At 53.3% G+C, this 16341-nt stretch overlaps 2 protein-coding genes across 2 annotated transcripts in view; one reads left to right on the top strand and one right to left on the bottom strand.

Moving 5' to 3' along the window:
- The window catches only part of LOC139755001 (uncharacterized), a 56214-nt gene that overhangs the window by 32473 nt on the left and 7400 nt on the right, over positions 1–16341 (bottom strand). Inside the window, 2 exon segments of the mRNA XM_071672912.1 lie at positions 5–121; positions 123–578. Of these exon segments, the coding sequence (XP_071529013.1) occupies positions 5–121; positions 123–578 (573 nt within the window).
- Positions 1–16341, top strand: part of xmas (RRM_XMAS2 and SAC3_GANP domain-containing protein xmas) — a 52265-nt gene that overhangs the window by 13759 nt on the left and 22165 nt on the right. The window lies entirely within an intron of this gene.

Below are 16341 nucleotides of genomic sequence, written 5' to 3' on the forward strand. Positions count from 1 at the left end.
TGACCTCCTTGAGTGCAGCCTTCAGTCTCTGGTTTTCTTCCCGGAGATGCTGCAGCTCTGCCTCCTCCGACAACCCTTCGCTCTCTTGCCCCTCGGCCTCGGACGCCAGGGCCCACTTGCCTGAGCAGCGACCTGCACCCGTTTTCCTTGATCGTCTCCGTCCCTTCGGTGTTCCAAGGCACGCTGTCCAGGGAGCCGATGGTGTCGGTGCCATTCTCCAGGGGCGTCGGGCTGAACTCGAGGGGCCTTGGCCCATTCTGTGTGGCGGGCACGCCGTTGAGCTCCGTGCCGAAGATGGCGGCGAGCGGGGGGCTGGCGGGCGTGCCGAGGCGTCGCTCCTCCTGCCGCGGGCCCCTGCATTGCAGGGTGTCCTCCAGCCGCGCCAGCTGAAGCTGAGCCTTGTCGTTGTTTCGCGAGGCGTTTAACTGAAGCTTCTCGTCGAATCGGGTTTCATTCTCGAGGGTTCGATGCGCGAGTTCGGCGGGTCGAGAGTCGAAGTGGAAGGTTCTGTCCTCAGGGTGGTGTGTCGAGGTGTCCTGCCGCTGCTCACCATCCTCTGCCGCCCCGGGTGACGATGACTGCAGGAGAGAAGGGTTCGTTATAGTCATGTGGTAGTGCGACCGACCTGGACGAGGGCTCTGGCCCACGTCTCCCTGCCCTGCCACTCACCTCCCTGTAGGTTCTTATAGCCGTCAGGCTCTCTCTTTTACCGAGCTGTACCCACGCCTCTCTCGTCACCACAGCCATGTTGTCCCTCCTCCGCTCACCCTCCTACCACCCGCCAGAACCAGGATCATTACACAAGATAACATAGATAAGTCTTATCACCCAGTGTCCGCCCAGGATCATTACACAAGATAACATAGATTAGTCTTATCGCCCAGTGTCCTCCCCCGCAAATCTGTGTGTTCCGTGCTGACCTGTACCTCCGTCCCCACCTGGCCCAGACGACCCTTTCACTCGCGCCGGAGTTGCCTGACGCAGGGCAAGCAGGACAGGAGATGCATGATCCCCTCCCTACGTACAGCCAGCTTGCCCGGTATGCGACCTGATGCCTCTAGGACTACACTCCCATGATGCCTCCTTCCCTCCCTGCCTCCCTCCCTCCCTGGACGTGACCTCACCGCTCCTGCCATCACGGAACACACTGGGAATGGATCTGGTCATTCACGATCCCCACAGCTGTGGCCTCCTAGCGGCTCTTGGTATAAAAGCAACACCGTCGCTCACTTCTACCGTTCTGGGCCGTTCATTTCCCGTCTCTTGAGCTGCCTGGAGCCGCAGCGAGAGGAGCAGTGTTACCGCTGGATTTTTTCCAGTTGCGACCGTTGCGTGCAGTCATTTCTTCCCCGGTGGAACAGTCCAGCTACAGTCCAGAACTGTAAGACTACAGGCAAACTCCCCGCGCTGTAGGAGAACACCCCAAAGTCCAGTGATAGACGCTATACGCTGGAGTGTGTTCCTGCCCGACGCAGCGTTGCCTGGACGCCTAATATCAGCTGTCATTGTTTACTTTGTATTCAGACAGCAAGTCTGGATTTACCTCTGAAATCCTTATTGAACTCGTTGCTTTTTTTATGTAGCCAGTGGCGACCTGAGACTTGGATCCCAGATAGTTTAGACCGAATTACAGAACCAATCAAGAGATGTGTTTGGCTCAGGAGCAGCCCGGTTAGTCGCTAGATGCACTCAGAACAGCAAGTTTCCCTCCTCCACACCCTTTCTTTTATTCTTACGAAGGTGTGCGTCAACAGAGCGTCATACGGGAGATTTGCCGCGCGAGCAGATAACGTGGAAGGGAGGCGTTTCATATAGCCTTATCAGGAGCGATTTAACCCCGACTGGGGAATGAGAGAGAGAGAGAGAGAGAGAGAGAGAGAGAGAGAATAGGGCAAAGGGAGGGGAACGTGACAGACACCGCCGTAGCTGGGGTGGGCTCAGCGCTCGCTGCCCCGCCACACCACTGACTCTCCCGATACCCCACAAGCAGGAGTAGACTCCACTCTCCTCCCTCCCTTGGTCGTTGACTCCACCTGATGTGTGTCGCCAACCCGCCCTAGTGTCGCTAGGATTGTCACCCCGCGTGTTGCCGGTGGAAGTGCGCCACCCCATGGGGTGTGCGTGGGGGGGGTGCGTCACCCCCACGTGTTGCCGAGAGGTGCGTCACCCCATGTGTTGCCGGAGGGGTGGGTGTGTGGGGAGCGGGCTGGTGGTGGCCACACACACACACACACACACACACACACACACACACACACACACACACACACACATGCCCCCTGGTGCTGACGCGTAGAAATATATACGAAGATTCAGATGAGTCAACGAACGAATGGGGACACCAGCACTGCAGCACGACCCTTGACCTCCACTGGACGACCCTTGACCTCCACGGGACGACCCTTGACCATCACAGTACGACCCTTGACCTCCACGGGACGACCCCTTGGGTATGGCCTTTGACCTGACCTTTAGAGATCAGGTCAAGCGTAAGGCAATCATATGAACCCAGGGGTCGTACCGTCGTGCTCAAGGGTCGTCGTACCTTCCCGCTCATTGGTCGCACCTTCCTGCTCAAGGGTCGTACCGTCGTGCTCAAAGGGTCGTACCGTCGTGCTCAAAGGTAGTACCGTCGTGTTCAAAGGGTCGTACCGTCCTGCTCAAGGGTCGTACCGTCCTGCTCAAAGGGGTTTAGGGGGGTCAGAGCATCAGCTGGGTGATATACACAGAGTGTAACGCCCCAGAACACTATGTGTACATGGGTTATTGTCCAGTACAGTAGGTGGGTGCTGTGGCCACACACTGTAACGCGCCATACAGTTCTATTAACCTATCACACAACAACGTAACATGTCATACAGCTGTATGATGGATAAAACATGATACTCTGCTGCATGCACAATCATACGGGTCTCCGTGGTTGAGTGGTTAGCATTACTGACCGCGAATAAGGATGTCGGGCCTGCGTGGGTTCGATTCCTAGGCGCGACAGTCGGCCCACATACAACCCAAGATGCTCATTCTCCTCTCGGGGGTTGATCGCTGAATAGGCCCCCCCCTTGGTATGCACGTGTATAAGCGCACATAGGATTAAAGACGTGGTACGTACATACATACATACATACATACATACATACAAGGTTAAGAGACAGGGGCAACACGAGTGTAAAAACTCTCCCTCCGTAGCACACAAATAGTAATCACACACACACACACACACACACGAGGGTGGGTGGAAAGTATATTCCTGGAGTGCATGAGAGCCTTTGATACTGTCCCCCTCGGAGAATTGATGATGAAGCTAAACGTCCAAGCTGGAGTCAGTGGAGGGCTGCTCAGGTGGATTAACTGCTACTTAAGTGTGAGGGTATAGACAATACACGTCAAGGGGGAGCCATCTTCAAGCTGGGCACAAGTGGGGGTGCCCCAGGGCTCGAGGCTGAAGCCACCTTTGTTTCTGGTCTACGCAAATGCGTCGCCAGACAAGAAGGATGTGTTTGTCGATGATGCCGAGATTATCAAGGAAATGCGAAGCAGCAGGCGACCACGAGATGCTGCAGAGGGACATGGTACAGCAATGGTCGTGTGGTCTAGGAAACGCAGCCTCGGAGAATGAAAAGTTATGTAAAGATGGGAGGTTGCTCAAACAGACCAGACGGTGTGTCCTGTGATGGGAACATACACTGCACCTCACACTGTGAGAGGGGCGTGGATGACGACGCCTCATACCCAACCGTTCACCACTGCAGCTCGTGAAGCGATCGCCAGGGAAGCACACTGTGTGTCGGTCAGTGTTAAGACTTACCTAAAGTTCACAGTGTTGGGTGTTGAGGAAGATCTGCACGAGGTATGTTCGCCCCAAACTGGAATGTTATGCCACAACAGTCTGGTCATCTCATTTGAAGAACCAGAATAAATTGTTGGGACGAGTCCAAAAGGACTGCAGCAGTAAGAGTGCCAGCCAAACTTGGGAGGAATGAGCTTTGAAGAGGGGAAGGGAAGCCCCCAGCCGACCCTTAGTGGAAGAAGGAAGCGTTAGGGGAGGCATGACAACTTATATGCAAGCTTCTAAGAGACGCTGATTCCCCTACCAGTAGTCACTGAAGGTTCAACCAGGGTGGTGCAGGAGGCAGAGAGCCGTGTTGTACTCGCTTATGGGAAAGTCATACAGTAAGATGACCCTGCGACCACACGCCGCTGGCCTGAGACTGTGGGGATCAGCGTGAGGCATGGAGGCAGCATACAACATTACTGACCACAGATTTACGTACGTCGTCTTGGTTAGGGACCAACACGTACACTCTGGTGCTGTTCTTGGGATGTGGCATCGTCTGTTGCTCGAGTCCTTGAGGACGGATTAGACAAAGGTAGTGGTGATAAGGGGAACCAGACGAACCCGAATGACAAAGGAGGGAAGAACGAAGCACCGTTTAGATCCCACAAACTTTGTTGTTTTTCCATCTTCTTCCGAGACACTGACTCTGATGGAGTGTGGAGCAGTGGTACTGTAAAGTGTATAATGAGGCAGGCGTTAGCACGGATGACAAGGGTGGATATGGAGGGTGGCAGGTGGTGGGATGGGCAGGGGAAGGCGAGGAGAGGATCAGTTGGTGTCAAGCGAGCAGAGGAAGAAGATAGATTCTGCAGACGGGAACGATGGCCAGGCAGCTTCGGAAGGTATAGGGTGGAGGAACGAAGACAACACCTCCGTTAGAAAATGGAACGCCAAAGGAGGGCACGAGGGAGATGTAAATCGTAAACTGTTGTCAGTGTTTATGAGCACATTGCAGATAAAAGAACATGGCTAGATTGATCGACTCAGGGGAGGAAGGGTTACTGAAGCACGAGAGGGGATAAATACATATACACGTCTATTTGAGAGGAAAGCCCCCGTGTGTTTATGTGTGATGATTTCATCTCCATGTTACCCTAGTGACCGCAGATGTGACCTCGGGAAACACCTAAGACCACACCACATGACTCCCGACGATGTTGTGCCATCACGATGGCAGACTCGCCCACTCCCCTTCGTTGCGACATCATTGAGACTTTGAATGACGTCGCCTGCGTTACCCCTGTGGAGAAGGCGAAGAAGGTGCCGGCCTTCGTAACTCCAGAGGCCCTGTACCCGTCATGCCCTTCGCAACGTGTGACGCTCCAGCTACGTTCCGAAGGGCAGGTGTCGCTCGCTACCGGACTGATGGGAAGGAAGGAAGAAAGGCCCTTGGATATGTGCAAACCATTTTTTTCTTTTCTTTTTCTCTTCTTTTTGCGGAGCCTGTTCCAGCACCTTCCACGATAGCTAAACCCTCGCCGTTAATCAACAGTCCAGAGTCTGCGTACGCTCAGGTCGTCTTCCAGGGACCCGAAGTAGGAGGAGGAGGAGGAGACTATCCGTCACTCCCCAATCCCCGCCAACAGCGAGGCAGGTCCACGATTCTGAAGTTGAGAGGCAGGCCGCTGTAGACGGCCCTGAACTTGTCTCACACTTGCCCCACTGACCGGTCTTGTGAGGCTGTAGAAGTTGTTTGTATGGCCAGGGAGGGGACACCTGTCAAACTGCCTTTTGACAAGATTCCTACCGTTCTTGTCTCGGCAACCCGCACGGGCTTGTATAGGTGAGGCGTAGTTCAGTGTGGAGCGAATGAATGGTTTGCATTGGCTACCGAGGAACTCTTCCTTTTTCCCCATGTTCAAACCTGGTGGCCCTTGTTAGTGTTGTGAGGCAGTTAGTTCGTATGTGTCTGGTGTGGGGGGGAAGCGAATGGCTTGTCGCATGTGACGCCTAGAATGTTTCGTACTTAATTCAGTGGGAGTGACTGTCCATTGATAGTGGCTGGAGGGTGTGGGCTGGATTCGTGTCTGTCTGGGGTCGAAAAAAAAAGGGAAGAAGAAAATGCAGTCGTTCTCTTCTGATTCAGCCATTGTTCCACTTAGTTAGGGCTCCATGTTTGTTGTTGCTTCTGTGGTGTCAGGAAGGGGTGTTGTGATATGATTGCGAGGTCGTCTGCATATGAGAGGAACCTTCATGTTCTGGTTTGCTGGATGTGATGGGAGGTCGTGTCGGAAGAGATTGAAGAGAGTTGGAGAAAGAACTGTTCCTTGGAGAACTCCACTGCAGAGCTTAATTGTTTTTGAGAGGTTAACGTAGTGTGAGAGACGCTTGCCATAGCGTCCTGCTATGAAACTGGCCAGCCACTTTTTTTTTTTTTTCGGGTCATGATCTTCGATGGCGGTGTCGAGTATCATCTGTGTGAGGGTGGTCGAGGAACACTGTCGAATGGGTTTGTGGATGTCTACGTATTGCCACTCGTACTGTGCGGGAGGGGGAGGGTTAAGAGGGTTCGTCTGGTTGTATCCATTTAGGATATGTTTACCTTGAGGTCAGTGTGTGTGTGTGTGTGTGTGTGTGTGTGTGTGTGTGTGGTGATTGGGTTTGAAGCCGTGTGGTGAGAGTGGCATGACTCTCCTGTGGATCAGTTTGTCGCACACACACACACACACACACACACACACACACACACACACACACACACACACCCCAATATTTCTGTTATGGCGTCATCAGTGGCATGATATCATCAGCGGTGTGATTGGTATCTGATTACCGGTCGAGAGTGAGGCGAGGGAATGTATGTGTGCGTCCAGTGTGGTCAAGGAATGTGTGTGCGCGTCCAGTGTGGTCAAGGAATGTGTGTGTGCGTCCAGTGTGGTCAAGGAATGTGTGTGCGCGTCCAGTGTGGTCAAGGAATGTGTGTGCGCGTCCAGTGTGGTCAAGGAATGTGTGTGTGCGTCCAGTGTGGTCAAGGAATGTGTGTATGTGCGTCCAGTGTGGTCAAGGAATGTGTGTATGTGCGTCCAGTGTGGTCAAGGAATGTGTGTGCGCGTCCAGTGTGGTCAAGGAATGTGTGTGTGCGTCCAGTGTGGTCAAGGAATGTGTGTATGTGCGTCCAGTGTGGTCAAGGAATGTGTGTGTACGTCCAGTGTGGTCAAGGAATGTGTGTGTGCGTCCAGTGTGGTCAAGGAATGTGTGTGTACGTCCAGTGTGGTCAAGGAATGTGTGTATGTGCGTCCAGTGTGGTCAAGGAATGTGTGTGCGCGTCCAGTGTGGTCAAGGAATGTGTGTGTGCGTCCAGTGTGGTCAAGGAATGTGTGTATGTGCGTCCAGTGTGGTCGAGGAATGTGTGTGTACGTCCAGTGTGGTCAAGGAATGTGTGTGTGCGTCCAGTGTGGTCAAGGAATGTGTGTGTACGTCCAGTGTGGTCAAGGAATGTGTGTGTGTGTTTGTGCGTCCAGTGTGGTCAAGGAATGTGTGTGTGTGTGCGTCCAGTGTGGTCAAGGAATGTGTGTGTGTGTGCGTCCAGTGTGGTCAAGGAGTGTGTGTGTGTGTATCCACTGTGGCCAAGGAATGTGTGTGTGTGCGTCTTCTGTGGTCAAGGAATGTGTGTGTGTGCGTCTTCTGTGGTCAAGGAATGTGTGTGTGCGTCTTCTGTGGTCAAGGAATGTGTGTGTGTGCGTCTTCTGTCGTCAAGGAATGTGTGTGTGCGTCCAGTGTGGTCAAGGAATGTGTGTGTGCGTCCAGTGTGGTCAAGGAATGTGTGTGTGCGCCCAGTGTGGTCAAGGAATGTGTGTGTGTGCGTTCAGTGTGGTCAACGAATGTGTGTGTGTGCGTTCAGTGTGGTCAAGATGTGTGTGTGTGTGTGTGTGTGTGTGTGTGTGTGTGCGTGTGCGTGCGCGCGCGACCGTAAGAGAGACATCTGAGTAGTGAAGGTGAAGATGTGGCGGTGTGTAACATCATCACCCACGACAGTCTTCATGTATCGGGGGGTTGGACACACGCTATTAAACTCTACACCCATATTGGTTGGCTGACTGGCTCCCCCAGAGAACTCCACCACTAATAATACTCCACCACCACCACCACCGTACTGCAACCACCACCACTACCACCACCGTACTGCAACCACCACCACCACCACCACCGTACTGCAACCACCACCACTACCACCACCGTACTGCAACCACCACCACTACCACTACCACCACCGTACTGCATCCACCCCCACTACCGCTCTCTCTCTCTCTCTCTCTCTCTCTCTCTCTCTCTCTCTCTCTCTCTCTCTCTCTCTCTCTCTCTCTCTCTCTCTCTCTCCCCATCACCTGTCTGAGACACCACCACCATCACCAGTGGCCCGCCACCACTTTACACATGGTGGCCACACCACATATCTGCCTCGGATGAGCCACCCCCCTCGCCCCGCCCCGCCCCCAGCATCGTGCCAGCGGAGACAGCTCACGAGAGGCAGAAATAGCCAGGGCGCTCCCCCACCCACCCAACCTACCCCCAACCCCACAGGCCATAAGTGTGGTCCATGGGAATGTTTTGTGTCCTGCCTTGGGGGGGTCATCTTAGTCTTGCCTTGGGGGGTCATGTTAGTCTTGCCTTGGGGGGGTCATGTTAGTCTTGCCTTGGGGGGGTCATCTTAGTCTTGCCTTGGGGGGTCATGTTAGTCTTGCCTTGGGGGGAGTCATGTTAGTCTTTGCCTTGGGGGGAGTCATGTTACAGTCTTGCCTTGGGGGGGTCATGTTAGTCTTGCCTTCTGGGGGGTCATGTTAGTCTTGCCTTGGGAGGGGGTCATGATAGTCTGCCTTGGGGGGGGTCATGTTCAGTCTTGCCTTGGGGGGGGTCATGTTAGTCTTGCCTTGGGGGGGTCATGTTAGTCTTGCCTTGGGGGGTCATGTTAGTCTTGCCTTGGGGTGGGGTCATGTTAGTCTTGCCTTGGGGGGGGTCATGTTAGTCTTGCCGTGGGGGGGTCATGTTAGTCTTGCCTTGGGGGGATGTAGTTTGCCTATGGGGGTCATGTTAGGTCTTGCCTTGTGGGAGGGGGTCATGTTTAGTCTTTCCTTGGGGGGGTCATGTTAGTCTTGCCTCTTGGGAGGGTCATGTTAGTCTTGCCTTGGGGGGGGGTCATGTTAGTACTTGCCTTGGGAGGGGTCATGTTAGTCTTGGCCTTGGAGGTGGGGTCATGGTAGTCTGCCTTGGGGGGGGTCATGTTAAGTCTTGCCTTGGTGGGGGGTGTGTCTTGCCTTGGGGGGTCATGTTAGTCTTGGCCTTTTGGGGGGGGTTAGTCTTGCCTTGGGGGGTCATGTTAGTCTTGCCTTGGGGGGGGTCATGTTAGTCTTGCCCTGGGAGGGGTCATGTTAGTCTTGCCTTGGGGGGGTCATGTTAGTCTTGCCTTGGGGGGGTCATGTTAGTCTTGCCTTGGGGGGTCATGTTAGTCTTGCCTTGGGGGGGTCATGTTAGTCTTGCCTTGGGGGGGTCATGTTAGTCTTGCCTTGGGGGGGTCATGTTAGTCTTGCCTTGGGGGGGTCATGTTAGTCTTGCCTTGGGGGGTCATGTTAGTCTTGCCTTGGGGGGGTCATGTTAGTCTTGCCTTGGGGGGTCATGTTAGTCTTGCCTTGGGGGGGGGTCATCGTTAGTCTTGCCTTGGGGGGTCATGTTAGTCTTGCCTTGGGGGGGTCATGTTAGTCTTGCCCTTGGGGGGGTCATGTTAGTCTTGCCTTGGGGGGGGTCATGTTAGTCTTGCCTTGGGGGGGTCATGTTAGTCTTGCCTTGGGGGGGTCATGTTAGTCTTGCCTTGGGGGGGGTCATGTTAGTCTTGCCTTGGGGGGGGTCATGTTAGTCTTGCCTTGGGGGGTCATGTTAGTCTTGCCTTGGGGGGTCATGTTAGTCTTGCCTTGGGGGGTCATGTTAGTCTTGCCTTGGGGGGGTCATGTTAGTCTTGCCTTGGGGGGGTCATGTTAGTCTTGCCTTGGGGGGGTCATGTTAGTCTTGCCTTGGGGGGGGTCATGTTAGTCTTGCCTTGGGGGGTCATGTTAGTCTTGCCTTGGGGGGTCATGTTAGTCTTGCCCTGGGGGGGTCATGTTAGTCTTGCCCTGGGGGTCATGTTAGTCTTGCCTTGTGGGGGGTCATGTTAGTCTTGCCTTGGGGGTCATGTTAGTCTCGCCTGCCTGGCGGGAGGTCATGTTAGTCTTGCCTTGGGAGGGTCATGTTAGTCTTGCCTTGGGGGGTCATGTTAGTCTTGTCTTGGGGGTCATGTTAGTCTTGTCTTGGGGGTCATGTTAGTCTTGTCTTGGGGGTCATCTTAATCCTGTCCTGGAGACGGTCATATTAATCTTGCCTTGGGGGTGGGTCATGTTAGTCTTGCTTGGCGGTCATCTCAGTCCTGCCGGGGAGGGGGGGGGGTCATGTTAGTCTTTCCTTTGAGTCATGTTAGTCTTGCCTGGGGAGGGGATCCATGTTAACCGTGCCAGGGGTCATGTTAGTCCTGCTTAGGGTCATATCAATCCTGGCCAGGGATCAAATTAAACCTGGCTGAGTGAGTGAGTGAGGGGGGGGAGGTCATGTTACTCTTGTCTAGGGGGGTAGGTCATGTTACTCTTGCCTTGGGGGTAGGGGGTCATGTTATTCGTCTATCCCGAGGGTGGGGGATGAGGGGAGAGGGGAGGGATAGATCATGTTAATCACGTCCAGGAGTCATGGCTTGGCTGCCGGGAAATACAAAACATTTCAAAGTTTGAGGAAAGTTGCAAGGAGGTTGTGATGTGTGTCTCCTCTCGCACGACGGAGGAGGAGGAGCAGCTCCTCTCCGCAGTAGAATGTTTGGCATTTGTGGTGTGGAGGAGCGGGAGCGGAGCGCATCTGCGCGCAGGGAGGAGGAGGAGAAGGAGGAGAGAGGTTCCTGACTACATAGTAGATCTGAGGCGACAGTTGTTTCATTGGAATTAGAATCTCGTCGGCCCGCTGCAGATGGCTCGCGTCGTAACTGGGTTAGTGTCGCAAGGCTCTGGGGGGGTTGGGGGGGCGCAGCGCCGCCCCCCCCCTCGTGGACGCACATACATTCAGCAGGTATAATATCCGAGCCCCTCCTCCTCCTCCTCCTCCTCCACCCACCCTTCTGCAGTGTGATGAGGACCGACACACGTACTCTCAAAAAAAAGTGTCTCGGTGTTAGTTTAGATGCGAGCGAGCGTTATCCGTCTCTTAGATTCCACGTTCTCGCAGAGCTTAATTAAAACCTTGCAACGGGGGGGGTTACGTCACACGCACGCTGCTGCTGCCCCCCCACTCCCGGGGCCCCAGCTGAGCGAAACCAACCGTATTTCACAGCCGTAGCCAGCCATGGTGTAACTTAAAACAACAGTGAATTGATAATGATAACGTTCTTTCAGCAAAGCCTTAATAGTATAGTAGTATCAGATATCCCGGATAGAGTCCGGATTTCGTACGTAAAAGTAGTGAATAACAGTTATCGAACCCTGGGGGTGACTTGCGTCGTCTTTTGAAAAAGCTAGGCTTCGCAAATTAGACGGTGGTTCTTCTGTCCATGATTTACGACTGTCTCTATGCGATCACGGTCAGAAGATGAAAGGTCGATGTATATATATATATATATATATATATATATATATATATATATATATATATATATAGGGGGCTGGGGATAGGGGAGAAAGAATACTTCCCACGTATTCCGTGCGTGTCGTAGAAGGCGACTAAAAGGGGAGGGAGCGGGGGGCTTGAAATCCTCCCCTCTTGTTTTTTTTTTTTTTTTTCAGTTTTCCAAAAGAAGGAACAGAGAAGGGGGCCAGGTGAGGATATTCCCTCAGAGGCCCCGTCCTCTGTTCTTAACGCTACCTTGCTAACGCGGGAAATGGCGAATAGTTTGAAAGAAAAAAAAAAAAAAAAAAAAAAAAATACATACACGATTCGCTGTATGTTGAATTTGGTGGAGGAAATGTTATGGAACCTTGTGTAAGGAAATGAAGTCCTTGATGAATGACAGGGGAAACATCGACTGTCGGAGGTTTTAACGATCCAAACTGATTGTCGGAAGTTTTAACGACCCTAGCTGATTGTCGGAGGGTTTTGACGGTCCTAGCTGATTGTCGGAGGGTTTTGACGGTCCTAGCTGATTGTCGGAGGGTTTTGACGGTCCTAGCTGATTGTCGGAGGGTTTGATGGTCCTAGCTGATTGTCGAAGGGTTTTGACGGTCCTAGCTGATTGTCGGAGGGTTTTGACGGTCCTAGCTGATTGTCGGAGGGTTTTGACGGTCCTAGCTGATTGTCGGAGGGTTTTGACGGTCCTAGCTGATTGTCGGAGGGTTTGATGGTCCTAGCTGATTGTCGGAGGGTTTTGACGGTCCTAGCTGATTGTCGGAGGGTTTTGACGGTCCTAGCTGATTGTCGGAGGGTTTTGACGGTCCTAGCTGATTGTCGGAGGGTTTGATGGTCCTAGCTGATTGTCGGGGGGTTTTGACGGTCCTAGCTGATTGTCGGAGGGTTTGATGGTCCTAGCTGATTGTCGGAGGGTTTGACGGTCCTAGCTGATTGTCGGAGGGTTTTGATGGTCCTAGCTGATTGTCGGAGGGTTTGATGGTCCTAGCTGATTGTCGGAGGGCTTTGATGGTCCTAGCTGATTGTCGGAGGGTTTGATGGTCCTAGCTGATTGTCGGAGGGTTTTGACGGTCCTAGCTGATTGTCGGAGGGTTTGATGGTCCTAGCTGATTGTCGGAGGGTTTGACGGTCCTAGCTGATTGTCGGAGGGTTTTGACGGTCCTAGCTGATTGTCGGAGGGTTTTGATGGTCCTAGCTGATTGTCGGAGGTTTTCTAACGACCCTAGCTGATTGTCGGAGGTTTTCTAACGACCCTAGCTGATTGTCGGAGGTTTTCTAACGACCCTAGCTGATTGTCGGAGGTTTTTTTTTTTAACGACCCTAGCATGAACTGGGACCTTGAGATTGGTCATTTGCTCCTGACGTCATCTGGACCACAACCAGCTTTTCATCATCACAGCCACCGTCTACGACAACCACAGTCAACCACCTCTCTACCAGCAGCGAAGATATACGGCGGTAAGAACCATCTGCGTACCTCCACAGCCATCTGTCACGGCGGTAACCACCTATTTACCATAACACCTTTACCTTCATAGCCACCTGTTGTCACCAAAACAGTGTGTCACCACCACAACCACCTGTCACCACCACTGCCATCTGTAATCAGCACAGCCACCTGTTACCACCAGAGCCTTCTGTTACCACCACCACCACCTGTTGCCACTAATGCTATCTGTTACCACCATATTGGTAATAAGTAACAACCACCTGTTACCACTGGAGCCTTTTGTTACCACCACAACCACCTGTTATCACAATCACCTGTTACCACGAGCCATCTGTTACCACCACAACCACCTGTTACCACCAGAAACATGTTACCGCCACAGCCTTCTGTTACCAGCACAACCACCTGTTACCACCAGAGCCATCTGTTACCGCCATAATTACCTGTTACCTCTGGTAACGTCCATCTATTATCGCCACTGCCATCTGTTTGATAAACAACCGCTTGTTTCCCTCCATAGCCACCTGTTACCACCGCAACCACCTGTTGAGCACCAGATCCACCTGTTATCACCTAGGCCACCGTTACCACCGCAACCATCTGTTCTCACTCCAACCACGTTTCAGTTATCTGTGATCACAACGGCCATCTGTTTCCGTCACAATCACCTGTTACGGCGGTAGTCACTTGTTACCACCACAAACCATCTGTTACCGTACTAGACATTTTGCTTTTAACCGCAGCCATCTGTTTACCGTCACAACCGGTTAACTGTAGAGCCATCTATTAACGCCCCACAGTCACCTGTTACCACCGCATTCGCCTCGTACCACTACAACCACCTGTTACAAACAGGGCCAATTTCACCAGCTTAACCACCTGTTCGCCAAGACAGCCATCTGTTACCACCGTAACCACGTGTTTACCACCAGAGCCTTCTTTGCGTCACCCCGACCATTCTGTTACAGCCACACACCCCAACCCTGATCACACCACCCCATCCATCTGTTACAGCCACACACCCCAACCCTGTTCACACCATCCCAACCATCTGTTACAGCCACACCGAACCTGTTCACACCACCCCAGCCATCTGTTACAGCCACACACCCCAACCCTGTTCACACCACCCCAACCATCTGTTACAGCCACACACCCCATCCCTGATCACACCACCCCAACCATCTGTTACAGCCACGCCCAACCTGTTTACACCACCCTAACCATCTGTTACAGCCACACCCAACCCGTTCACACCACCCCAACCATCTGTTACAGCCACACACCCCAACCTGTTCACACCACCCCAACCATCTGTTACAGCCACACCCCCACCCTGTTCACACCACCCCAACCATCTGTTACAGCCGTACCCAACCTATTCACACCACCCCAACCATCTGTTACAGCCACACCCAACCTGTTCACACCACCCCAACCATTTGTTCTTCCTCGTAGACGGTGCTACAGCCACCACTGCTATCCACTCCCGCCACATCTCGCGCGACCATCATGGCGGCGCCTCCGGGTCTACCACTCCACACACCACCTCCGCCGTCGACGGCCGGTATTGTCGACAGGAGGTCACTTAATTACCAGCCCCCAACGGGGGGGGGGGGGGGACATCTCTAAAACGAGCTGTTATACATTAGTTGCTGTCCTGTGTATACTGAACTACTCTCCGTGAAGTAAAGTGGGTGAATGCCGCTTCGCTCGCTCCCTCTCCCGTGGGGAGGCAGCGGTTCCTGGCTGGACATGGCATGCGTGCGCACCCGTCTTTGCCATAACCCGTACACACTGCTGTGCCCCCTCCGATGCCATGTCCTTGTGGGGCCAGGGTGTGTAGGAGGGGAGCGGTAGTGTACACTGGAGGAGGGGGTGGGGAAAGGTGGAAGTTACGTTCATGCTGTACCGTGGTGAAGCTCACGGTACATTCATGCTGTACCGTGAAGATGCTAAACGTACAATCATGCTGTGCCGTGGTGAAGCTAAAGGTACATTCATGCTGTACCGTGGAGAAACTTACAGTCCATTCATGCTGTACCGTGAAGCTTTTACTCTCAGGTTGACTCCACATTCACCTCGATGCCAAGTTAGCCGATCCTGTACCCTCTCCAGTGCGGGACAATGTACCGGACGCTCCATATAATCATACATACGTGAGGGAAGGTGTGTTGTACACCCAGCGCCAGGGATTGATAAGTGGGAGGCTTGAGAGCCAGCTGGGACCCCGGGGCGAAAGGCCAAGCAACCTCAGTCCCCTACAGCATAGTCCCATCAGTCTGTCCTGCCACCATGCGATGCCATGGACGAGCAGGACGCTGCCCTCAGGCCAGCAGCAGCAGCTATGGACGCCAAACATGTCTCGTGTCCAATCTCCGTAAAATGGCGCTAGATTCGTTCTTATTCTTAAATGCTACGAATATGACAGTAGACACACACCGAACCCCGACTTAAAAAGTGCATTCACATTTAGATGATTAGTTCAGTATAAGCACTAAAGATGGTGGACGACCCCGAATGTAAAGACGTTCGCCGTTTAAACAACCAATTGGTGACCATCCTTCGGGAGCGGGAGGGCTGGCTAGCTACGCTGGTGCGTGCGTCTCTGCCCGCTCAGCGCGGGGGGAGAGACACTTGGCATATGTGCATCCAACACAGCAGGAGGGGGTTAAGGCAGTGTGTAGTCATGCTTCATCTGATCTGATCTACAAGGAAATGTTTTGAGGAGCCAGAAATGTCTGTATATCTAAGGTCAGCAACACAAGACCCAGTTATTCACAGGAACAGCTGACTCAGCCGTTGACTGCTGTGTTGCCCATTCAACTCGACCCCAAAACCATTATCTCTTTATTTATAATATTTCTTCCTCGGGTGATGGACCCCTAGAGTGGTGGTGGAGGAGGAGGAGGAGGTTGGGGAAACCGTTGCATGTGAAATCTAGGGTTCAGCCACGCCCAGTTTTAATACAACCCCTCGTAGGAATTCGCCCTACCAACAACCCTCCCGTCTGGCAACGACGCCTCATTGCTGGTGGGCTGAGGTAAGCCACACCCCTCCAACGGTCGGGTCTTGTTGTTAAGACCTTACCAGTTCCGGGCGACAGAGAGGGGGGGCGGCGACCCCTCCCTCCCATTCCCCAAGACCCCTCAGCACCTGCAGCCCACGACGTGACCACACACCACCCCCCTCCCCCACTACACAGCAGCTATGCTCCTCCCAAAGGCAGTTCCTGCTTTTCTGCGGGAGTGTTCACGTTCTCGCGTCGTCCATGACTGCACCACCAGTTTGTCACGGGAGAGTCTCTTGCTTGGTATCAACTGCTGCACTGGCTTATTATTACACCACCTCTCCCTCTGCTGCAAGAGTGAAGACATCTTCGTTCTGCCGTTGTTCCCTTCCGAGCTGCAGCGTGCCCGTGCAGCCGAAGCAT

This window comes from Panulirus ornatus, chromosome 2 (assembly GCF_036320965.1).
Source record: "Panulirus ornatus isolate Po-2019 chromosome 2, ASM3632096v1, whole genome shotgun sequence".
Taxonomy (NCBI): domain Eukaryota; kingdom Metazoa; phylum Arthropoda; class Malacostraca; order Decapoda; family Palinuridae; genus Panulirus; species Panulirus ornatus.